The sequence below is a fragment of the Botryllus schlosseri genome, chromosome 14 (assembly GCF_051294905.1).
Source record: "Botryllus schlosseri isolate E-star chromosome 14, Bs_hap1, whole genome shotgun sequence".
Lineage (NCBI taxonomy): Eukaryota > Metazoa > Chordata > Ascidiacea > Stolidobranchia > Styelidae > Botryllus > Botryllus schlosseri.
The window spans coordinates 22,432,419-22,459,272 of record NC_137249.1 but is presented as its reverse complement, the minus strand read 5'-3'; the positions used below and the strand labels follow the sequence as shown (position 1 = coordinate 22,459,272).

Here is a 26,854-nt window from a genome sequence, read left to right as displayed (position 1 = left end):
CGCTCATCGCAACTGAAAGTTAGTTTATCGACGAGAATTATTGTTTCGGTACCATTTTCCGATGTGCAAACCTGATGTAGTCTATCCTTGCAACCATGCAATAATAGATACGACCTAATCCAGCGCCTGCCTCAAACCTTGGCGTGGTGTGCTCGATCATTACTAATGTCAGCCGATGGCTTCACAGATTACTGTGGGTCTATTTAGTCTAGCAGTTATATCGCTATTCTATTATTTCACGCCACATGCTATAGATTGGCAACAAAGGCGTGAGCTATATAGTTAACTAGTTCACTTCTTTTATAATGTGACAATGTACAACAGAAGCAGGCTCAGAAGCTAGAGAAATCCAACATTCCTGCTTGCTTCATAGCCGTTTTATAGTGTCATATAGGCTACACACGACCTAACCCGTTCCATAAGGCGCAATAATATGAAGTAGGTAACAACATGCGAAAGGCGGTATGGGGGGTCTGAGGCCCCCAGATGCTGCGATTACATGCTTATTGTGGCCCCCGAAAATCTCGCCCATGCCCCCAATCGCAGGGCTACCACGGTTAACACGCATTATCTTCTTTCGCGTTGCAAGAAAGGTACATATTTGAACTTTTGACATCTTCCATTCTACTATGATGTCACAATGAGTGCTACTCGAATACTCGACTCGAAACGTAATACGTGATTCAGAATCGAATCACTGAGGTACTCAATTTTGCTCAGCCCTACATGGCACTATAAAGGGTAGTTTATCTTCCAAAATGATAGTTTTCATAGCATTTCCCATAGTGGAAGACTCGAAACCCGATTGGTCGCGCTGCTGCATACGAATCAAAGCACTAAGCTACTGTTACGGCGTGAACACCCCGCAGCATTGTAACAAAGTGCAATGAAATACGCATTGTCGACAAAACGTCTTATCTTTATTGTAATGTAGAACTGGTTACAGTTGTTATTTGTGGCCGTTAAAAAGGTACATACTCGAACTTTCCACATCTTTCATACTGGTATATGATGTCGTAATGAGGGATACTAGACCAGACTCGATTCACAATAGACCAGGGGTGTCAAACTCAAATTCCGTCGCGGGCCGGATTAAAACCTTCCAAATGCTCGCGGGACGCACGCTTGGCTTTTTCACTTGAATACTCTATCATCAAGCATATATAGATGTACAATTGTATCACAGATCACAGGGGTTTAATTCCAGCAAGTAGCAACACCCGTATACGCGAAATATGGAATTGACGATGATGATTGGCTGGTTGGATACACTAATGATCCGCTGCTAAAACAGTGGCGATAACGACGATAAAGTTCACTCATTTCTCTGCTCCCTTTGCTTTAGGTCGTAATTTGTCGTTAGCCGTTCTTATGCGTTGGGAGGAATACAAGAGATTGAACTGTAAACGTGGACTTTGGAATTTGTTGTATTCCTATTAAATCACGATTAAGGTTTCTCTAGATTCCGGGGATCTTTTGAGTCAGAAATGATACAGCAGCGCGATTATGCACTGATATTTAATAGATTATCCACGTGAACTTCATGTAACGGTCTGGCATTGTTGTTTTCGCTTCTGCGAATAACTACTTTTTGGCACATTATTCCATCAAACTCGACTCAATGTGCACTTTTTTGCATTTTCGAAATTGAGTGTCAATGTCACCGATTTGTTCCTATGGTGGTAACAAGTGTGAAACCAAAACACCGTATAGTCAGGTGATTGTAATGTGGCCTACGAACATACTCGATATTTGCTGTCTTGAGGGAATATTTAACGGAAGTATTTTCTTCAAAACAAATTAACGTTTGTGACAAATGTACTGGATAATACAAGTATTTTTCAATCTACTCGGAATGGCTTCGCGGCCGGATAAAATCATCTGGCGGGCCGGATGCGTCACACGGGCCGTATGTTTGACACCCCTGCAATAGACTGACCCAGGTTTACTAGTTTCCGCCCTTCTTACTCATGACTCACACGAGGCGGAATCTGTACATTCACCATGTTACGAAAGTGTTCGGACAACAAGCTGTCATAAAATATTTTGCGATATCTTCACTTCGTCCATATCTCTGGACCAGTTAACCTCACGAACGGAGACTAAGTCACGTATCCGTATCTGTTTGTCGTGAGGTGGCGAGCGTGGGTTCGGACGCGAACTTGACAGGCATAGAACCGTGCAACGTCACGTTCTGTTGATTGTGTGGCGCATCTTCCATTTTCTTGAAGCCGACCGTCGTCTGGTCGCCACCCGCGTGCTTTCTCCGCCTGCGAGTATATGCCACGTAAGGTAGGGTTGCCATATTTCTGTGACTCATATTCCGGACACTCTTTAGCGCTCATTAGTGCATTTCCAAATGATGTGTGATCGCATTGTCTGTCAATATGACGACACACTATCAAAGCTTTACTTCTCGAATGAAGGTGGTCACGATCCGGTTCAGGCTGTGTGTTGTGTAACCAGGAACGAAACCACATTTTTTTCAGCCCCTCCCGCCCAAATAAATGATGATTTTGGGCCTACCATAGGTAGGGTTACCATACGTCAGTAGTGTAGTAGATCGCTCAACCGGTGGCAGGGGCTCTTATGGGCGCGGCGGTGAGGTGCCTGAAAACCGGGGTTGACAAGCGGCTCTTATTTCTTATGGCGGTGATGATGAGCGGCTATTGCGTCTTATGGCGGGGGTGGTGAGCGGCTCTTATTTCTTATGGCGGGGGTCGTGAGCGGCTGGAAAACCGGGGGTGGTGAGCGGCACTTATTTCTTATGGCGGGGGTGGTGAGCGGCTATTGTGTCTTATGGGTGCGGCCGTGAATCACCCTTTCGGTATAGGCATCTCTCGACCGGTAACCCTTTTCGGTATAGGGATCACTCAACCGGTGTCGTGGTGGTAATTCGTACTTTCAGGTATAGGCATCTCTCGCACATCGCATGGAAAACTCGTGGTGGCATGTCGCACTTTCAGGTATAGGCATCTCTCGCACATCGCATGGAAACTCGTGGTGGCACATCGCCCTTTCGGGTAAAGGCATCTCTCGCACGTCGTACTTTCGCATGTCGTGCTTTCGCGTATAGGCTGTGTTGGTGATTCGCCATGTGTTCTTATGGGTGCGGTCGCATGCGGCTATTGCGTCTTATGGGTGCGGTCGTGATTCGTACTTTCGGGTATAGGCTGCGGCGGTGACTCGTATTGAAAACTCGTGGTCGTGATTCGTACTTTTGGGTATAGGCTGCGGCGGTGACTCGTATTGAAATACTCGTGTTGGTGAGTCGTATTTTCAGGTATAGGCTGCGTCGGTGATTCGTACTTTTGGGTATAGGCGGCGGCGGCATACTAACGTGAAACTCGTGGTGGCATGCTAATGTTTTTAGGTATACGCGCGGCGACATGCTAACGACGATAATGTGTCTGTCATGTATTCTTACAGGGTCTCTGCTGATTCACCATGTGTTCTTATGGGTGCGGTCGTGAATCGTACTTTTAGGTATAGACATCTCTCGCATATCATACTTTCGGGTATAGGCATCACTAAACAGGAAATTCACTAATCCGCAGTGCATTGTGCGATTTTGAAAACCAGATGTTGGCGGTTGTATTTTGGACCTGTGCGACCCACTAAATACGTCCGTTTTGGAAATTCGGAGCGCGCACTATCGTATCGATTATTCAACTAATCCAGTCGGTGCTATTACGTTCAGCAGTATTCAGTATTCAGCAGCGACACGAAAAGCGAGCAACAAATAACCGCGCTCGTAAATTAACACTTCAAAAAGTGTAAAATAGATTGCAAATCCCGCGATCGCTAACAAGATAATGTCTCGAACATAACCATTTTTTAGTGACTTGGTGTTAAAGACATACCGATCGCTCACAAGGTAATATTTCCGCAATAAGTTTGTCACAGAGCCGGCGCAGACGGTGATTCGTAAACCAACAATTTGACACTTTCTGGTGGTCGCTATATGTTTTGACACTTCGAACAGTGGCTGACTTTAGTTGCGCGATAAGAATTATGAGAATATTCAATCAATGTATCAATTTACCAACTCGAAATGAAACTTACTACACAGCTCAAGTTGATTCGTATCTGAATGTGTTAATTCGGTACAATTCTAATTATTTCGAGAAATCTTTTCGTGATCTTTTGATTCGACCATAACCCGAATATTACTGACGCCGACTTTCAGCCACATTGAATTATTCGCACACCCGCGCCGCTGTTTTCACACTTATAGAATCAATACCAACTATAATTCTACAAGAATCAAGAATCACAAGTATGTGCATTATACAGTTATTGTCTTTATCAACATGAAATCAAACTCTTAACAAAAACACGCATGTTATCACTCGTCAACTCTATCATGAAAATCCTCGAGTCCTTATCATCAAAAATGTTATAGCGCGGCGTCGGAATCCATTCGTGGGATGTACTAAAGGTAAATCCAGATAATCCAAAATGAAATATTTGGACTTTGACATAGTCTGAATTGAAATATATTGACAAACATGACTACCAACTTTGATCCAGTCACATTTCAAGATCATACTTTGAAACAATCCTTGAAACTTACAACTCTATTCACGACTGAGTTTTCCGTTTATCAGTTTCAGTAAATACTATCGCGATATTATAATGTGTTACTACACACAATAGAATCAATCAATGAAATAACACCTGTTGTAAATATTTCTAACTTGACAACCACTTGTGCATACCGCGATCGACTTGTGACGCGATGAGTTAAATCGGAATATTTCAATCTATTTGTCGAAACCTTGAACAAACTATCAGGTTATTTTTTGTTGCAATCGAGTGAACGGAAATAGTATTACGTCTCAACATTTCAACATCTTCCCATACACAAAAGAGTAAAATACAAAAAACCTTGTCAAGTCAATCCGTTTGTAACTTACCCAACCAAAACAAAAAGTATCCTTACGAAAAGTAGACAAGACTACGCAAGTAATCACTACAACCAACAAACATATCAAGTTCGGTTTTAGGCATATACCACCAACTCCTCTTATTGGAATGTCAGCAACTCTTTACGGTCATAGTTACAACCACATAAACTAATTTACCCTGCCCACACGTCATGATCATTCCTGAAATCAACACAAACTCGACCACTGACTTGAGTTAACCACAAAACGGCATCAAGTTTTTAATCCACTTGTAGCTGACAGATTATTCGAATACATCGATGGAGAATATTATTGAACTCGTCGGTATTGTTACTTCAACAAATTACACCGACTGCGAAAGTTAATATCGAATGGTAAGACTTGATCACATATTTGTTGAACACGGACATGACAAAGAACATGATCGGGATTTTATAAACTAGTCATATTACTTTTCACATCTATCAATATCAGAATACAAGTCATCAAACTTTTTGTTAAATGTAACATAGCACTTTTGGAATCGGATTCGTTATAGTCGTACAAATTGTATTAAACCCAACATCAAAACAAAAGGACTTTTTTAGTTCATTGAAATCAAATCATTCGTCTTCGACTTGTGCTTTTTTAGATTGCCCGGGACAATTCGTTTCGAGTGAGTTGTAACCAAAGTCAAGATATATTTGTGTCCACAGATATGGAAGATGAATATAGCTAACACAATCACGAATCGACGTTTCAGAGTATTTCACAGATGTAATAAACTTGTTAGTGTCACCTATCTAAAAGTACGCACGCGTTCGATTTCCATACCGACTGTTGCGATGTTTAGGATTCACTTACAATAACCACGGGTGAGGATTTAACATCAACGTCGTTACTGGTGGTATTCACAACAGAGAATCGAAACATTACACAGTGTGAAAATATATCTTTGATATCAAAGCATTATCCCAAGTACACGATTAATAGTCAACTCCGTTCACACTTTCTATAGAACGTGCTAAATGTAAAATATCACGAGGTTGCACTCTAAGACTTTGATCATTACAAAAGTAAATTGGAATATGTTTGCTGGATGCATTCAATTCAGCTAGAAATGTCTAGTGCACAACAATCGTAATATCAAGGAAGTCCTTGCTATCACTAAACGTGTTTTGTATCGTTGTTCATTTGTAGTATTGATTGAAATTGTTTTTGAACACTCAAATAATAATTCCCGACATGAAACCAAGCCGCTGAAAGTCGTTACCATAACAAAGAAACAATTTGTACGATGTTTGGCAAATGTACCCTATAGTTAGGTGTACTAGAATTATTTGTGTAACACATACACCGACAATGCAATCGAAATTTTTTCCGTTGTCATTCGCTAAAGTAAATGTCATCACAATCACTAAAAGACGTTACTCGGACGTGCTTGAATTCTAGGCACAGTTCTGATTTACCCAACACAAGACCCAAGGACAACCCTAGTTTCAGTCGAACACAGATATCCAAAATATCGCACACTTCGCTATTCCTAAAGCGCAAACACCCGATACAAAATATTACTTGTTGTGTTGTTGCGGCATCATCTTCACAATATCACCCTCAATACAAATGATGTTTATGTGTAACATGCTATTGATTTGAATCACACCCACCTGACGGAAGAGGATTTACTCAATCTTTACAAAATGGATATTGACCAACATCACATCGCCGGATTGTATCTGTTTTGCTGGATACGAGTTATGTTAGTTTAACAGTAAACAAATTTCCACCTCTTGGATTATGAACTCAATGCGTTAGCAGTCATTCAATATTTTGTTTGTGTCAACTAGTTACTTGGTATGTTACTCCACAACTCTTACAAAAGTACGAAGGATATTAACATCACACTAAGTAATTAACTTTACTCGATATTCTCGCATTACGAAACTAAAGAATGGTTGGTTAGACTCTACAAACTGTTTCGATATCACAAGACCTGTATTGTCTGAATGGGTGTTCATGTATCTTAATAATCAAATAGTTCAACACAGAACTAGTACTAACAGAAACATCAGAGTTGTTTACACAAAAGTTTGTATGTGTACAGTATGCGAATACCATGTGTAAGTCCAGCACAATTGCGGTATCCATCCGAGTTTAGTTAACACAAATTTATTACAACGGACCCACGTAAACTTTCGTGAAGGAAAAGCATACTCACTTCCGGATGGTTCTATCAATGCCATAACAATAAATCAGCTACTTCAACAAAAGAGTACATATGTTTTCTAGTCGCGGTCCCTAAATCATACACACGAAACAATCTACTTTTGCTAACGAAAAGTGCTGAGTCATCACATAATCACCCTCACAACAAAACAGCTAGTAGATATTATCATTCAAAATATTCCTAACCCTTTACACACCAGTGACAAATCATACAACGAATATGTTTTGTGGGTCGAATTGTTGTTCAGTGTCAAGTCTACCTGTTGAAACTTGCATTAAAACAACACAGTCACAATTCAATTAAAACCACGAATCTATTTTCATTTCGTCACATACAGAAAAATAAATTTTCTTTCCCCAACACATACTTGTAACCAATCGCTTTCATTAAACACACAACTTCATAAAAGTATTTACTTTCTACAACATAGACATTCCGATGTAGTCAAGAAATATTTTTATTAATCAAAATCTTCGACTTCTGTTTACGGTGTTAGTGTGTGCCTGTCATACACGTGGAGCCCGTATTAAAATGGACACGACACAACTGAATGTAAGGAGATAGAAGTCTATCGCATAGATTTACATGTGGTCTTCGCTACGGTTTCAAAAAAACGAATCATCTCTTTTGCATTGATCTAGACCGAGCAAGTTAGTTAATGACCATGATTGTGTTTGTCATATGCGAATGATAGGGTTACTGTCAAATCTACATACAACAACCTTCTGGCACTCATAATAGCAATTTCATTCTCTCCCTTCGTAGTCATATATCCCCAACTTGGCTTTTTTGTTCATCGACAGCTGCGTTTAACAAGACCAACGACACTGAACCCACGACGTTTACCTATGCAAAATTACCACTTTCACTTGGCAGTCCGTCGTTTACCTGGCTAAACATATCATTTTCAGTTGGAAATCTATTTTTTCCCAGAGTAAGAAACCTTTTTCACTTGGAAATCTATTTTTTCCCTGGGTAACAAACCTTTTTCACTTGGAAAGATATTTTTTTCCCCGGGTAACAAACCTTTTTCACTGAGCAACAAACCTTTTTCACTTGGTGGTCCGTCGTTTACCTGAGTAAAAATATCATTTTCCTTTGGGGATCTGGCGTTTACCCAGTGTAACAATACATTTTCTCTTGGTCATCTAGCTTTTCCTAGAGTAACAAAACCATTTTCATTTTGGCTTATTGGTATGACATTGTTATCGGGTGTGATGACATTCGATCTACATCAAAACTACCGGCTATGATAATGTCTGTGGATCGATGTTTGTATACCAACACATTGCATGCAATGTCACACACCTCCATTTACGCGTATACTGATGTGGGCAAACAAGCGCGACGTATGTCTGGATGGTATTTTTTCGTGTAAACACAGGGTGTAACATGTTTACTTTGAATATTGTTCATTGGTTTATCGATTCAGAGTTGATATCCGGATCCGGTTACATACTTTATCAGGGTTTCCGATTTCAAACTGAATGTCGAGACATACATGACCAATAAAGACACAATATAGTAAACACGCGGGGGAAAACTCAACCTGGAATTGTTATCGCGATGGGTGACATAAATCCAACCGTTTTCCGAACACCGTTATCCACATACCAACCATCGTCAAGGAGGTGTTTTATTCAGACATTTTGACTCTGGAAAATCCAAAGCACGAGCCCGGACATCACAGAACTATCGAAGCCTATTGTCCAATTTTCCAAAAACATAAACGTCGATGTACAACAGCACATTGCATGTGGGTAACCGATGATTTTGATGGGTTGCATCAGCACAAGTGAATATGCGATTACACAAATGTATTGGAGTTGTTTTTGGTGTATATTTTGTCGCTATCCGTTGTAACAATATACAAAAATATCAAATTGTCAGGTATGTTTGTCAGATTTCAAAATGAAAATGGTTTTGTTACTCTAGGAAAAGCTAGATGACCAAGAGAAAATGTATTGTTACACTGGGTAAACGCCAGATCCCCAAAGGAAAATGATATTTTTACTCAGGTAAACGACGGACCACCAAGTGAAAAAGGTTTGTTGCTCAGTGAAAAAGGTTTGTTACCCGGGGAAAAAATATCTTTCCAAGTGAAAAAGGTTTGTTACCCAGGGAAAAATAGATTTCCAAGTGAAAAAGGTTTCTTACTCTGGGAAAAAATAGATTTCCAACTGAAAATGATATGTTTAGCCAGGTAAACGACGGACTGCCAAGAGAAAGTGGTAATTTTGCATAGGTAAACGTCGTGGGTTCAGTGTCGTTGGTCTTGTTAAACGCAGCTGTCGATGAACAAAAAAGCCAAGTTGGGGATATATGACTACGAAGGGAGAGAATGAAATTGCTATTATGAGTGCCAGAAGGTTGTTGTATGTAGATTTGACAGTAACCCTATCATTCGCATATGACAAACACAATCATGGTCATTAACTAACTTGCTCGGTCTAGATCAATGCAAAAGAGATGATTCGTTTTTTTGAAACCGTAGCGAAGACCACATGTAAATCTATGCGATAGACTTCTATCTCCTTACATTCAGTTGTGTCGTGTCCATTTTAATACGGGCTCCACGTGTATGACAGGCACACACTAACACCGTAAACAGAAGTCGAAGATTTTGATTAATAAAAATATTTCTTGACTACATCGGAATGTCTATGTTGTAGAAAGTAAATACTTTTATGAAGTTGTGTGTTTAATGAAAGCGATTGGTTACAAGTATGTGTTGGGGAAAGAAAATTTATTTTTCTGTATGTGACGAAATGAAAATAGATTCGTGGTTTTAATTGAATTGTGACTGTGTTGTTTTAATGTAAGTTTCAACAGGTAGACTTGACACTGAACAACAATTCGACCCACAAAACATATTCGTTGTATGATTTGTCACTGGTGTGTAAAGGGTTAGGAATATTTTGAATGATAATATCTACTAGCTGTTTTGTTGTGAGGGTGATTATGTGATGACTCAGCACTTTTCGTTAGCAAAAGTAGATTGTTTCGTGTGTATGATTTAGGGACCGCGACTAGAAAACATATGTACTCTTTTGTTGAAGTAGCTGATTTATTGTTATGGCATTGATAGAACCATCCGGAAGTGAGTATGCTTTTCCTTCACGAAAGTTTACGTGGGTCCGTTGTAATAAATTTGTGTTAACTAAACTCGGATGGATACCGCAATTGTGCTGGACTTACACATGGTATTCGCATACTGTACACATACAAACTTTTGTGTAAACAACTCTGATGTTTCTGTTAGTACTAGTTCTGTGTTGAACTATTTGATTATTAAGATACATGAACACCCATTCAGACAATACAGGTCTTGTGATATCGAAACAGTTTGTAGAGTCTAACCAACCATTCTTTAGTTTCGTAATGCGAGAATATCGAGTAAAGTTAATTACTTAGTGTGATGTTAATATCCTTCGTACTTTTGTAAGAGTTGTGGAGTAACATACCAAGTAACTAGTTGACACAAACAAAATATTGAATGACTGCTAACGCATTGAGTTCATAATCCAAGAGGTGGAAATTTGTTTACTGTTAAACTAACATAACTCGTATCCAGCAAAACAGATACAATCCGGCGATGTGATGTTGGTCAATATCCATTTTGTAAAGATTGAGTAAATCCTCTTCCGTCAGGTGGGTGTGATTCAAATCAATAGCATGTTACACATAAACATCATTTGTATTGAGGGTGATATTGTGAAGATGATGCCGCAACAACACAACAAGTAATATTTTGTATCGGGTGTTTGCGCTTTAGGAATAGCGAAGTGTGCGATATTTTGGATATCTGTGTTCGACTGAAACTAGGGTTGTCCTTGGGTCTTGTGTTGGGTAAATCAGAACTGTGCCTAGAATTCAAGCACGTCCGAGTAACGTCTTTTAGTGATTGTGATGACATTTACTTTAGCGAATGACAACGGAAAAAATTTCGATTGCATTGTCGGTGTATGTGTTACACAAATAATTCTAGTACACCTAACTATAGGGTACATTTGCCAAACATCGTACAAATTGTTTCTTTGTTATGGTAACGACTTTCAGCGGCTTGGTTTCATGTCGGGAATTATTATTTGAGTGTTCAAAAACAATTTCAATCAATACTACAAATGAACAACGATACAAAACACGTTTAGTGATAGCAAGGACTTCCTTGATATTACGATTGTTGTGCACTAGACATTTCTAGCTGAATTGAATGCATCCAGCAAACATATTCCAATTTACTTTTGTAATGATCAAAGTCTTAGAGTGCAACCTCGTGATATTTTACATTTAGCACGTTCTATAGAAAGTGTGAACGGAGTTGACTATTAATCGTGTACTTGGGATAATGCTTTGATATCAAAGATATATTTTCACACTGTGTAATGTTTCGATTCTCTGTTGTGAATACCACCAGTAACGACGTTGATGTTAAATCCTCACCCGTGGTTATTGTAAGTGAATCCTAAACATCGCAACAGTCGGTATGGAAATCGAACGCGTGCGTACTTTTAGATAGGTGACACTAACAAGTTTATTACATCTGTGAAATACTCTGAAACGTCGATTCGTGATTGTGTTAGCTATATTCATCTTCCATATCTGTGGACACAAAGATATCTTGACTTTGGTTACAACTCACTCGAAACGAATTGTCCCGGGCAATCTAAAAAAGCACAAGTCGAAGACGAATGATTTGATTTCAATGAACTAAAAAAGTCCTTTTGTTTTGATGTTGGGTTTAAAACAATTTGTACGACTATAACGAATCCGATTCCAAAAGTGCTATGTTACATTTAACAAAAAGTTTGATGACTTGTATTCTGATATTGATAGATGTGAAAAGTAATATGACTAGTTTATAAAATCCCGATCATGTTCTTTGTCATGTCTGTGTTCAACAAATATGTGATCAAGTCTTACCATTCGATATTAACTTTCGCAGTCGGTGTAATTTGTTGAAGTAACAATACCGACGAGTTCAATAATATTCTCCATCGATGTATTCGAATAATCTGTCAGCTACAAGTGGATTAAAAACTTGATGCCGTTTTGTGGTTAACTCAAGTCAGTGGTCGAGTTTGTGTTGATTTCAGGAATGATCATGACGTGTGGGCAGGGTAAATTAGTTTATGTGGTTGTAACTATGACCGTAAAGAGTTGCTGACATTCCAATAAGACGAGTTGGTGGTATATGCCTAAAACCGAACTTGATATGTTTGTTGGTTGTAGTGATTACTTGCGTAGTCTTGTCTACTTTTCGTAAGGATACTTTTTGTTTTGGTTGGGTAAGTTACAAACGGATTGACTTGACAAGGTTTTTTGTATTTTACTCTTTTGTGTATGGGAAGATGTTGAAATGTTGAGACGTAATACTATTTCCGTTCACTCGATTGCAACAAAAAATAACCTGATAGTTTGTTCAAGGTTTCGACAAATAGATTGAAATATTCCGATTTAACTCATCGCGTCACAAGTCGATCGCGGTATGCACAAGTGGTTGTCAAGTTAGAAATATTTACAACAGGTGTTATTTCATTGATTGATTCTAAGGTGTGTAGTAACACATTATAATATCGCGATAGTATTTACTGAAACTGATAAACGGAAAACTCAGTCGTGAATAGAGTTGTAAGTTTCAAGGATTGTTTCAAAGTATGATCTTGAAATGTGACTGGATCAAAGTTGGTAGTCATGTTTGTCAATATATTTCAATTCAGACTATGTCAAAGTCCAAATATTTCATTTTGGATTATCTGGATTTACCTTTAGTACATCCCACGAATGGATTCCGACGCCGCGCTATAACATTTTTGATGATAAGGACTCGAGGATTTTCATGATAGAGTTGACGAGTGATAACATGCGTGTTTTTGTTAAGAGTTTGATTTCATGTTGATAAAGACAATAACTGTATAATGCACATACTTGTGATTCTTGATTCTTGTAGAATTATAGTTGGTATTGATTCTATAAGTGTGAAAACAGCGGCGCGGGTGTGCGAATAATTCAATGTGGCTGAAAGTCGGCGTCAGTAATATTCGGGTTATGGTCGAATCAAAAGATCACGAAAAGATTTCTCGAAATAATTAGAATTGTACCGAATTAACACATTCAGATACGAATCAACTTGAGCTGTGTAGTAAGTTTCATTTCGAGTTGGTAAATTGATACATTGATTGAATATTCTCATAATTCTTATCGCGCAACTAAAGTCAGCCACTGTTCGAAGTGTCAAAACATATAGCGACCACCAGAAAGTGTCAAATTGTTGGTTTACGAATCACCGTCTGCGCCGGCTCTGTGACAAACTTATTGCGGAAATATTACCTTGTGAGCGATCGGTATGTCTTTAACACCAAGTCACTAAAAAATGGTTATGTTCGAGACATTATCTTGTTAGCGATCGCGGGATTTGCAATCTATTTTACACTTTTTGAAGTGTTAATTTACGAGCGCGGTTATTTGTTGCTCGCTTTTCGTGTCGCTGCTGAATACTGAATACTGCTGAACGTAATAGCACCGACTGGATTAGTGGAATAATCGATACGATAGTGCGCGCTCCGAATTTCCAAAACGGACGTATTTAGTGGGTCGCACAGGTCCAAAATACAACCGCCAACATCTGGTTTTCAAAATCGCACAATGCACTGCGGATTAGTGAATTTCCTGTTTAGTGATGCCTATACCCGAAAGTATGATGTGCGAGAGATGTCTATACCTAAAAGTACGATTCACGACCGCACCCATAAGAACACATGGTGAATCAGCAGAGACCCTGTAAGAATACATGACAGACACATTATCGTCGTTAGCATGTCGCCGCGCGTATACCTAAAAACATTAGCATGCCACCACGAGTTTCACGTTAGTATGCCGCCGCCACCTATACCCAAAAGTACGAATCACCGACGCAGCCTATACCTGAAAATACGACTCACCAACACGAGTATTTCAATACGAGTCACCGCCGCAGCCTATACCCGAAAGTACGAATCACGACCACGAGTTTTCAATACGAGTCACCGCCGCAGCCTATACCCGAAAGTACGAATCACGACCGCACCCATAAGACGCAATAGCCGCATGCGACCGCACCCATAAGAACACATGGCGAATCACCAACACAGCCTATACGCGAAAGCACGACATGCGAAAGTACGACGTGCGAGAGATGCCTTTACCCGAAAGGGCGATGTGCCACCACGAGTTTCCATGCGATGTGCGAGAGATGCCTATACCTGAAAGTGCGACATGCCACCACGAGTTTTCCATGCGATGTGCGAGAGATGCCTATACCTGAAAGTACGAATTACCACCACGACACCGGTTGAGTGATCCCTATACCGAAAAGGGTTACCGGTCGAGAGATGCCTATACCGAAAGGGTGATTCACGGCCGCACCCATAAGACACAATAGCCGCTCACCACCCCCGCCATAAGAAATAAGTGCCGCTCACCACCCCCGGTTTTCCAGCCGCTCACGACCCCCGCCATAAGAAATAAGAGCCGCTCACCACCCCCGCCATAAGACGCAATAGCCGCTCATCATCACCGCCATAAGAAATAAGAGCCGCTTGTCACCCCCGGTTTTCAGGCACCTCACCGCCGCGCCCATAAGAGCCCCTGCCACCGGTTGAGCGATCTACTACACTACTTACGTCCTCTTTTAATAAGATTTGTCCTCTTTTTCGACGTTTTTGAAAGTGTCCTCGGAGGACGCCCTTTTGTCTTCTTTTTTGAGATTTTGTCCTCTTTTTTGGTCATATTTAGATATGGCGTAAATTAGCACAGAAGTGACGCTCCGGCTGGGCGAGAAGTGAATTTTTTTTTTTTTTAGTCAACCGATCACAAAGTGGGAAAAATTCACCGAATTTTGAGAATTCATGTCCGGTTTTGCAAGTCTCAAATTTTTGAAAAAGTGTCCTCTTTTTAGATTTCCAAACTATGGTAACCCTAACCATACGGTAATCGATACAACTTCTGAGGGCTTGCTATATGCATCTGGTTTCTATATGCATCTGATCGTTAAATTTCATAAATGAATTCTGTCAAAAATATTGGTTCTTCCATATACTACGATTGAGTCTTATCCGATCTCCGTCCTCATGATCAGAGTTAGCGGTAGAGCAGGTGGAGGGCGATGACTTTGAAAATACAGGGCGCCTAATGGTACATAAGTCATGTTCATGTTACACCGATAAGATTATTTATCAGCCTAATACTGATTTCCAAACTTTTATGGTCGCGACTCCATCTTCAATTTGAAAATGTTCCGTGGCCCAGATCAAAATTTGACGAGCCGATTACTAGAAGAAGTCAGCACCTTTGCACAGACTTACTCATGGGCTATTTTGGAAGCTGATTACGTTCATCATATTCGCGAACCCCAGAATAAAGGCAAACGACCCCAACGTTTAGCACCACTATCCTTGAATAAAGTATTTGAACAGCCTTAACCGTCTCTAGGAATATACCGTTCTCCCATGAATTGCGATTACAATAAGACATATTTCCGTAGATTAAGGTTATTTCTAATTGTTTTTTATTGCAGTTTTTGCAAGGGTGGTAGTCCCCATATTAAAAACAATAAACGTGACAGTAAATAACGCGCAGCGCGAAGAAAATTTCATGTAGCATAAATATTCCCAATAATAACGTTATTATGTTTATTTACGAAAAAGTTATGAGCCTACGTCAAGCCATCAAAATTCCGGACATTTAGGCATATTTTGGAAATTCCGGCCGGATAGTGAAATTCCGGACATGTGCGGGAAATTCCGGACGTATGGAAACCCTTCATTAACATTAATATTGAGCTATGTGGACATGACAAGGCACATTTCGATTCAACACCATTCCAACACTCAAAGTCTGGAAACTTGTCAGAAGTCGTAATTGAGTTCCTATAGACACGATCAGTGGTAGCCCGCAGTCGACAGCATAGCGATAGCGTTGTGTATCTAGTTCCACCTCTCCATGGCAATTTCACTCGACAATCGAATATGGTACCGAATTGGAATCGGGAAAGAAGGGCACGTTCATCAAATTACAAAAGTTAGTTTACCGAAATCGAAAATAGCTGATTTTGAAATATTTGCGGGAAATGTAAATCTTGTTGAGTTGACTATAAAAAAGCTCATCACTCCTACTCGACTCCCGAATTAACCACTCCGCAATGTCCGCACGGTGTATTTCGCGTAATGTATGGCGATTTGCAGTTGACAATGACCATTAGCCTATAGCTGTCAAATTATCTATAGTCAAATACGAATTTCCAAAGATGAGGACATTTAGGCGTCCTCGAATAACATTTTCGATTTCCTTAACCGAATGGCAACGGCTGCAATTTTCGAAAAATTTTACTTCAATTTTCAAAATCGAAAAACTGTGCCTTAATGGGATTGGAGCCCGGTAAACAAGGTAGCGTTCGATTCAGAATTTCAACGCGGATCCGATTGCGCCACTCAAATCATTTCGAGCTCTGTGTCTGGCCACTTATATCAAGAGCAAGCCGTGAAAACGTTGGTTGGAAACAGAAATGCTAAATTGCGGACCTTATGAACCTTAGTATAGGTATTCGACGACCATACAGTCTGGTGTATTGTATAGGCTCAGAATTCATCGTTCTAGAGAGCCCTGAGTCGACGGTCTACGTCTAGCAGGCGCTAATTTCTAATCAAAACAATGCCGACCGTTTTAGTCAGCTCGCGGCAGACCGCCGAGAGAGTGAGTCATGGCGCGTGATTCGCGCGCGTATGGTAACTTCGAAGGCTTATAACTCTAACTGTTGTGACCCTATATTAGTCATTTTAGTGTTCGTAGACGGATATTTACAGTCCTTACCATAATGATTTACTGTAAATGCTTATCATTACTACAACGTAAGATATATATCGATGTACGACAGCTCTATGTATACCCAGACGCACGCTTTTGCGTAGGTATAATCGCTGAGTAATATTGTATGTATTCCGAATTATACTTTACCATTAGCCGTTATTTAGAATCATATAGACAACAACAATTCACAGACACAATCTATGAAGGTGTATGCCTATTAGAACACGATATATTTCACGTTATGTGACGGGTATTCAGCCATGTGCTTGAGGCTGGTACGGTAGTCTGACGGAATTCGCTTCCCGGTTTTCAAATGAAACCTTGAGCGGTATAGAACTAACTAGTATAGTTGCTTTAGCACAATATAAACAGAAACTGACAATCGCTATTCATAGCAACAAACTACAGCTGGTTATGACGAATAAAACCAACTAAACGACAGTGTATATGGCGGGTATGAGGAACGCGCGTGTCTGCGAAATGATGCTTCGGCGGATATTTTTGTCACGCGGTCTATCACATAGCTTTTGATCAGCTTAGATGTAACTAATATCAGATATGAAGATATGTGTGGACTTGTATGGACACTAGCTATTGACATAATGAAACAACTATGCCCGAAGGCGGCTAGAACGAAACATACAGAACGTTATCTGAGAGTGGTCAATGACGCGCGAATTGTCGACACAGTGCATTTTGCAACATAATTATCTACGGTGTTTGATATACGATTTTGACGTCTTCGATATAATAAATATCAAATAACAAGGTATCAATGAACTTGTACGAACAATATCTATTCACAGAAATGAACAACAACGACCTAGCACGATTAATATGTAATATATCGTGGTTTCAATTACGGCACCCTTCTCTCGTACCGGCATGTCGAAAAATATACACGCCGGTGCGAAACGGTTAAAAGGGAGATCAGTAGGGATGGTGTGAACCTCTGAAAGGTTCAGGTTCGTGTGAACGCGAACCTTTTTGAAAGGTTCTGTGTGAACGCGAACGTGGTCGTCATGACGTCACGTGACGTCATATTGCGAATTGCAAACCTACATTTCAGTGAAGAGATAGCCTTTATTAATGTACAGTACACGTTACCTATTACCTAGTGACGAATCGGGCCACATAATGCCACAATGCTGAAGTACATATTGACGTTTTAAACATTGCCAAATGTATCGACTGCGGCAATCAAATGATATAATAATCGCATGAAATCAATATCCTTTGTTGCTTGACTAACAATTTCGACGAGGACTCGCAAGGGAATATAAGATTACGCCTTAACGGTCTGATCTTTCTCATGCTGCCAGCGCCATGCATATAATGGCCCGCAGTTGAAGTACAATAAATTTTAACCAATGATGTTATAATGAAGTGAAGAAATTGTAATATATAAAAAAAGGTTCACAGAGCAGAACCTACCAAAGTTCGTTTGTGAACGTGAACCTTTAAATTTCTGAGGTTCACACACAGAACGCGAACGTGAACCTCAATTTCACACCATCCCTAGAGATCAGATCCTCCTAAAGGAGGACCTATGGTAAGACTTCTATAGAACGAAAATTAATCTACCTCAAAATGATCGCGATTTGTGTCAGTATGGTGGGCGTTGGCGGTACCGTAAGCCGCCATAGCTCAGTGATAAGAGCACTGGTCTTGTAAACCAGGGGTCGTGAGTTCAATCCTCACGGGTGGCTCAGTTGTCGTGGCCGAGTGGTTAAGGCGACAGACTAGAAATCTGTTGGGCTCTGCCCGCGCAGGTTCGAGTCCTGCCGACGACGCGTAAATTTATTTGCAGTCGAATAATTTTTGAGAATGTAGTAGTAACCGTTGTTAACGTTATTCATAGCTTGATAGTTCACGCGTAGTAACCGTTGTTAACGTTATTCATAGCTTGATAGTTCACGCCCTCAAGGAATTTTCTCTATTTCTAATGTTACCGTTGTGTAGAGCGGTGGACTGTAGAACAGGTAGAGTCTCTTCATACCTAATTTTGAGAACACAATTCCCCAGAATAATCCTCAGAGTGATCGCAATTTGAATGCAGTCGGAAATTCCGAAGCTGGTCTGAACGTCATAATTTTCAAAAATTCGGCTCCCAAAACATTGTCACTGATATCCGATCAATCTGTGGTAAATTCTAAAATATTCGACCAATAACTGTGGCACATCAAATGTCCTCCTGCTGCAAAACTATAACGCGGCAGCTTTCACGGTAGTGGTCGGGAACCTATGGCTCGCGAGCCATATATGGCTCTTTTGGGTATAAGATATGGCTTTTGCCAAATATTTATTTTATTGCTGAATTGATCAATATTGCAACTTGTTAGTAAATTTTCATCACGGCCAGAATAAACATCTCGTGGCAGTATAAACATGTTTTCGAGAGCAAAAGACATCGCCGTTTTCGGGTTTAGGGGCTCGGTTCCCTCTTTTCAAAATCCTCAAATTTAAGTTACTGTCGCGCCGGCGACCAATATCACTCGCGAATTCTATGTATACCCGAAATCTTGGATTGTCCAATACGTAGCATAGCAGACATGGCGACGCCGATATCACAACGCATTTTTCAAATACACATTGTCTTCCTGATCTACGACGCGAAATGAATTGCCGTGCACGTGACATTCACAATTACAAACTCGAATTACAAATAACGTCATCGCTATCCACGTTCTTGATTGGTCAAGTAGCTATGTGGAGACTGTAGTACGTACCTGCGATAAAATGTATGCGTGTAGCATAACGTAATGTTAACGCCGAATACTTTGAGAATTAAGAAGATGATCAGTAGTTAGATCTTCAGAATCAGTGTGACAGTAACATTAGATTATTATCAGTTATAATAAATTCTAAGCTATTTACAACGAATTGCGGTATCAATGGTGAGGCTTGGCCCGTCTGTACCTTACCTCTCGTTTGGAGCTTTATTTTCGAACTACAAATACCTGTTTCTACAGAGAAAATGTGTCGCACAGGACGGATCCGATGTTGTGAGATCGAAAGAATGCTAGCATGACGTCACGAATTTTCAATTGTGACGTAGCAGTTGATTGGCATGTATGGCTCTTTGGTAGTTAAAATGCAAAAAAAATAGAGCCAATATGGCTCTTCGAACATAAATGGTTCCCGACCACTGTTTTACGGTGTCATGATGCATCTATACTTTCGTATGGTGTGTGTAACTAATTATTTTGACAAACTACGGCAAGTACAACAACAATATTATTTAAATATTAAAAAATGTGATTTCTTTCGGGGCCTGCGTGAATTCACAATGGTACATTACATTTTCACGATGTGTGTCGACTGCCAGTCTATCAAGGTCCTGTCAAATGAGGCCTACTTGGAATTACTTGGAGTACCTGGGCGGTTTATCTATGCTCCTCCTCGTCATCTCATCCGTGTAAGCGGTGTCTTATTAAAGCCTAGAAGTGGGCCGTGCTACAATGAGGCAGCTAGGCTACGAGATAAAAATGAAGAAAATTGGCCTAGTGTAAATGACCATAGTAGTCGACAAACACCATGAATACCACAAGCAACAACATAGAATACCTCTCTTATTGTTGCTGCAGCCCGTAGCGCCATCAAAAACTGGGAAATTTGCCGCGAGCACATTCGAGTTTGAGACCCCTGGTTTAGTGTATTGTGAAAATGTGTCTTTCTGCTGCAATATACAGCGCTTCATCGACATTTCAATCTCAAAAGTAATAAACATATCACTCACTGTTTAAATGAAAATCTGGATTCCGCAAGCGCCGGGTGCGTTATATTACCTTAGCAGTAGACTAGGGTTACCATATTTTAGTGAGACAAACTCCGGACGCTCTTTAGCGCCCACTAGCGGATTTCAAAATGAGGTATGAGTGCATTATCGATCAATATGACGTCACGCCAGCAACGCTTCGTCTATCGACTAGAGGTGGTCACGATGCGGTTCAGGAGTATGTGGTTGTGTGTTACAAGTTGTAACCAGCGCCGAAGCCACATTTTTTCAGCCTCCTCCCGCCCAAATGAACCCTGATCTTTGGCCCACCGTAGCGTAATCGATGCATTTGGTCCGTGGCCCAACTCAAAATTCGACGAGCTGATTACTAATTTAAGGTCGGCACAATTGCCCAAACTTACTCAGGGCCTATTTTTAAAGCTGATAACGTTCAACGTCTTCGCGAACTCCAGAATATAGGCAAACTACTCCCAGGCTTGGAACCCCTATATTTGAATAAAGCATCTTAACGACGTAAACCGACTCTACGAATGTACCGTTATCTTGTAATTGCAATTATATTTAGACTTATTTTTGCAAATGAATGTTATTTTCATTTATTTTTGATCGCAGTTTTTGCGAGGGTATAGTAGTCCCCATATTAAAACCAATATACATGATACTAAATCGCGCCCAGCGCGACGAAAAACTTCATGTAGCATAAATCGGCTCAAAATAATACTGTTTATGTGGATTTACGAAAATATATTATGAGCTTATTATTTCAAACCTTCAAAATTCCTGACATTTAGGCATATGTTAGAAATTCCTCCCGGACGCACTTTCAACAGTGAAATTCCGGACATGTCCGGGAAGTTCTGGACGTATGGCAACCCTAACGTAATGCTGATGATACCAAACGACGTAGATACTAGAGATGGACGGATCATATATTTTCAGGATTAGGATCCGATACGGCTTGATGAAACGGAATACTGATCCAACCCGGACCCTGTTTCGGATTTTCGATATTAAATTCCAGATCTAAATAAATCCTGCTTAAAGATGAGCAATTAGTATCCATTGACCATGTTTTCGATTGAGGTGCACTCTTGGCGAAACGCGTGTGTACACGCAAAGAGTGCTAACTCAGAATTGTATCACGGTTAGTTATAAGTCCTACATGGCTACGTCCAGTCGTGCAATCATAATCTGGATTAAAGTGTTGTATATGATATATATCGTGGTGTACGTCTGAGGTATGTTATAGTTTTGTAGACCATTTGTCTATATTCACACCCGTAGATCACGGGTGGTACAAGGGTGGAAATACGCATTATTCTCTGAGTAACAAACTGCTACGTTTTCAGAGTACTCAAGTATGCTTTTCCAACTAAACCCACTCAAGTGCTTTAAACTACTACCACTTCTACTATTCAAAACTACTTACTTTCGGACTTTGAATTTTACACTGAACTCTGCCGCACTACTTACTCAAGTTCTTATAATTATAGAATACTTCTACTTGTGCTCAACAGTTTGCAGTTTTTAATGCGAAACTATAGTCGTAAAAATCATTTATCCAATTGATTGTAAATAGCTACTTCGAGTTGTATATATGAGCAGATAGTTAGGACGTGACTTCTACTTGAGTACCCCCGACGATCAGGACCGTAACTGCAGCTCCCCAAACCCCCAATTGTGGGGCCCGAGCTCGACTGGGGCCCAAAATTATTTCGTGAATTACCTTAAATTATAAAATAATCGATTGAAAATCGCTGGAACTTTTTCTACAAATTTTAGCGGTGCTCCCGATTTAATGTTTCCAATTATCTTGATTATAGGATACCCTTCCCCAAGAAAAAATGCGCATGATTTATAGAAATTGGCATTTCGACGTCGGCCATTACAGCGCCACGACGCCCCAAAGACATATGAAGTTTTAGGCGGCCATGTAACATGCGACTCTGAGCAGTGTGCCAGAACGATCGGCAGCGAGAAAACCTTGGCCGAAAAGAACCGCGTATATGCTGACCGAAAACTTCGATATATTTATATATATATGTTTTTTAATTGTCCATAGGCGCTAAATGACTGGCACCGAATGTTCCTGTCCTGGCAATTTGAACCCCACAAGACAAATTTAATCCCGCAAGGTAAAATTATAATTATTTGCCCGTGAAGAAATAACAATTTGAAATCGTGTGGTCTTTTATAGTTTAGTACGTTTCGGTAATTTTAATATCTTTCGACATAGCAGACAGGAGGTCACGAAATAACATAATGAAACGAAATCATTATACCAACGGGTCCGCCGGAAGCTGTTCAATTGTTATTTACTGCCCCTACATTTTCCAAGAAATCTCACTCAGCTCTACCGGTAAATCTGATTACGTGAGCAGAGAGAATGTGAAAAAATGATAGCTATATATATGCAATTCTCGATCATAGCCGATTCAATCATAAATTGTAAAATAAATCGGGTTTATCACCCTATGGGGGGAGGGTTGGAGGGTTGCCAAGATCAATTTATTTTGGAGGGGGGGGGGGGGTCGCTTACGAAGTGCTGTTTTGGTCCTGCAGACGATTAATCTGACCATCTCAGGTCCTCGATATTTTTCTTATTCTTTTAAAATGGTGGTGCAATGCTGAAACTAATAGCCCGGTTGAAGTTGATACGAAGCATCAACAAACACAACGTCACTCTCCTGTACTCTAGAAATTCAGAATCTTGTTCAGATCCGGGAATCCGACACTCGGCCAAAATTACGAATCCAGATCCAATACTGTTTCGGAAAAACTTGCCACATTGCTTTCCCGTTAGGATCCCAAACTTGATCCTGTACATCTCTATCGTAGAATCAAAAGCTAACCTTCTGGCAAGCCAAACCAACAATGTGGTTAAAAGTAGAAGAACGAAACAAGTTGCCGTCAACGCGCCTGCCAGAACGTCCCGTTTCAAATGACCCTCGCCTGTAACACAAACGCATTGTCACGTCGTCATCTCAAGTCGCCTGATAACGCACCTCGGGTGACATCACTCGCTCCCGTGGTTGACATCGTTGACCAACTTGTCGCAGCAACTTTCGCCTACAGACTGTCACAAGAAAGCGTAAGTTCGAAACAAACCGATTTAATCCGCTCGCAGAAACACCTTTCCACTGACTTCGCCACTCCTGTCTTTGCATTGCTATAGACTCGAGCGACTGTTTCAGTAAACTGCGAACGTTGCTTCAGGAAATTGCCGTCAGCAACTTTGCTCGGAGAGTGGCGTCAGAGGCATCGGTTGCAATCAGATTTGAAGAAACTTTCAATATAGTTCTACTTCTGGTTCCAGATACTGATTTTGAACGTGATCATAGTCGTCGAACAACTAAAAAACAAGTGTAGTTGTTGGGCGTAAATCGCGATACACGTGTTTTGTTGTGTGCTGCTCTTGCGGTCATTGCTAGCTCATAGTCATCACTACTAGACATCACGGCTGTGGCGCATCCAGGGGTTCGAAACCCCTTCTATTTGAAACTCATAACCCCGTCCTTTTGAAATGCCGATTCTGTATCCTATATTTCCAATCTCAAATGCACTTCATTAATTCGTATTAGCTGATTCAGAATTGAATCAGTTGCAGATTTTTAAAGGTCGTTAGCTCTATAGTTCTAGTTCTAGTTGCTAATTTAGGAAAGTGAGTAGTTCTGGTTCTAGTTGCGAGTTGTAAATAAAGTGAGTAGTTCTATAGTTTTGAGTCTAGATGAGCATAATTCAAAACCTATCTGGTTGCAATACTCGGACGGAGTCGTTTCCTATCTCGACTTCAATTAGAGCAGGAATCCGGCAAGCTGTTCCGGATTTCTAGCGCGTGAAAGTAACTCTCCACCCGGTTATTTACTTCGTTGTCTTGTGTGAATTTGGAGCCGGAATATTTCTGAGACATATCATCATTTCTAAGAATACTGATAATAGAAAGCTTCGATAAGTTGGTAGAATTCGAAAAAATATGAGGTCAACCATTTCCAGAATCTGGTTTTTCACGTAAGAGACGGAAACCGGGTCCGGATTCCATTTTGTCGAATAAGGATCCAGACCCCAATACTATGTGTGACAGGTATGAAATAATATGCGAGATATTGTGATCGTAAATTTTCAGATACAATACCGATCGAGGTAGACTCAAAATATTTTAACGAAGTGTTGAAGGTATATCTAAGCTTTTTTATATGATCTGTGCCAACAATCTCGGCCCTGTTGCATCAGTTAGCACATGCATAATGAACAAAATCAGCTGATGTAAATGATCAAAGTAGTTGAAACACCGGGAGTAGCAAATGCAACAACAATATGCGTCACATCCGTTGTCGAGTGTTGTTGCCACGATTTGCTCTATCTCTGCTATTAAGCGACCACAAGTTATAGTTCTAGCTAAACCGAATGATGCCACGTTGAGCGGCTCTGATTTCGTGCAAACTTCAAATCGACCTGGGACGAAATTGAAACGGATTGCTCTTCCGACATCATCTTTACATTCTGATGTCGACATTCATCTTACTTGTTTTCTCAGAGTGAGTTGGCGGCAGTTATAAAACGTGCGCTTGGTTCGCATCGCAGACGATGTTTTTCTTCGAGATCTCTATTCCTATAGGAATGTTTTATTGGTGTTGACTTGTTATTCGGCTACTTGTCTCTGTTATACCGCAATGTGCGTTGTTTTATGCTATTCGTGACTCTGTATACTTGTTGTTATAATGAGAATGATTAATTCAAAATACGGCTGCTTCAAAATACAGTTTCGTTGCCTCGGTTTATCGGAAACCTACATTTACCGGATAACATTTGCGTTGAAATTCGTTCTGTCAGACGCGCAAAAATCTCAATCTGATGGGCAGTTTTGTACGCAGGCGATTGATGATTAGGATGTGAAATGACATTTGAAACTTCAATACATTCCGAAAAAGTTATTTGATAACGGATACCCCGAGCAAATCGCAAATATTTATGTGGAAAGAAAACTGAGAAATTTCCCTATGACTAAATCTCAAGAAACGAACTCACGATTCGCGGAAAGTGTATTTATGCATCTATCATGGCATATATGCACATCATGCACTCATGGCATGCACAATTGCACATGCACAGATCGTGTGTATGTTTATCAGGAGTTGGTGCATATGCCGCAAAACATCAAGGACATCAATAAATAACGTCCTATTTCTTGCATTGGAAATGATTTAGCAGAGAATTTCACGTGTGCTAAAAGTTACCGTGACGGTAGATTTTTGATGGGGGCACGGCCTATACTAAAAATAACTACGTCAGTATTTATCCGCGCAGATGTTTGCGTCATAGGCCTATACGTGGATATCATAACTGAAGTAGATGCTCTTTCGAGACCAAAATTATTGTTTTCCAGTTAAAGTGATATTGCATCAACATAACACGGCCAATTATTGCCAGTATCGACTGTGGCCTTGGCTTGTGTGGTACTTACCATTGGCGTAGGTATTCATGTGGGATTTCCACTAATGCCGTGTTTTAGTAGGCTACGTAAGAGGAGGCCGAACACTTTTCCATCTGTCTGCACATTTAGCGCCATAAATTCAATTCTTCCAACCGCGCTTGTGTCAGAAGAAGGGATTTCTGTTCGAGCTGATAATTGACCACTATATATAGCTGTGCTCACCGTTTGCCTGTATCTGTGTTGTATTTGTTAATTTGCACATACGGCGTCGTGATCGGATACACGCAATCTAGCAAGACCACCACACTATATCCTAATTAATTATTCTGAATATAACAGAAACTATTTTGCTTGTCAGGCAAATCCATCTCGGATAGAGCGAAAGGCCTGCAATCAGCACCTGTCAAGACTGAAATGAAGTTAAACACGTCATTCCTTATAGGCTATATATCACTATCGGTGACGTGAGGTCAGGCTCATGTTTGGTGAGGCAATTGTGCTTTTGGACTAAAAAATATTCAACTGACAACTCGGCCTACGCCATATCTGCGATTCGACATTCGAATGACAAAGGATTACCAATTTAATTACAACCAAAGCACACATGCGGCCGTTTTGCGTACCATCGGAAAGTCACACGCATGATTTTAAGTGATATTCACGACGACTTTCGAGCAGTTGCTTTCGATAGAGGGCTCGGCCGCCATGTGTATATCCCCCCAAAC

The 26,854-nt window shown here is 40.4% G+C and overlaps 2 protein-coding genes and 2 non-coding genes across 5 annotated transcripts in view; 2 read left to right on the top strand and 2 right to left on the bottom strand.

The window, feature by feature from the left end:
* The window catches only part of LOC145456519 (protein arginine N-methyltransferase 1-like), a 340,886-nt gene that overhangs the window by 93,606 nt on the left and 220,426 nt on the right, over positions 1 to 26,854 (bottom strand). The gene's annotated exons all lie outside the window — the stretch shown is intronic.
* On the bottom strand, positions 1,991 to 23,901 carry LOC145455925 (uncharacterized). Of its 2 annotated transcripts, none has more exons than XM_080333956.1 (3): positions 23,704 to 23,901; positions 23,551 to 23,650; positions 1,991 to 2,379 (listed from the first exon to the last, which is right to left on the bottom strand). In XM_080333956.1, exons 1-3 carry the CDS (start codon positions 23,735 to 23,737, stop codon positions 2,103 to 2,105), a joined length of 411 nt encoding a protein of 136 aa, XP_080190082.1. In that variant the 5' UTR covers positions 23,738 to 23,901; the 3' UTR covers positions 1,991 to 2,102. The 2 variants fall into 2 exon arrangements, with proteins under 2 accessions (XP_080190082.1, XP_080190084.1); XM_080333958.1 differs by having other exon boundaries at positions 1,991 to 2,270; positions 23,704 to 23,887.
* On the top strand, positions 18,596 to 18,668 carry Trnat-ugu (transfer RNA threonine (anticodon UGU)). Its single transcript has one exon. It is a non-coding gene; the product is annotated as a tRNA-Thr (tRNA).
* On the top strand, positions 18,671 to 18,752 carry Trnas-aga (transfer RNA serine (anticodon AGA)). The gene has a single exon. It is a non-coding gene; the product is annotated as a tRNA-Ser (tRNA).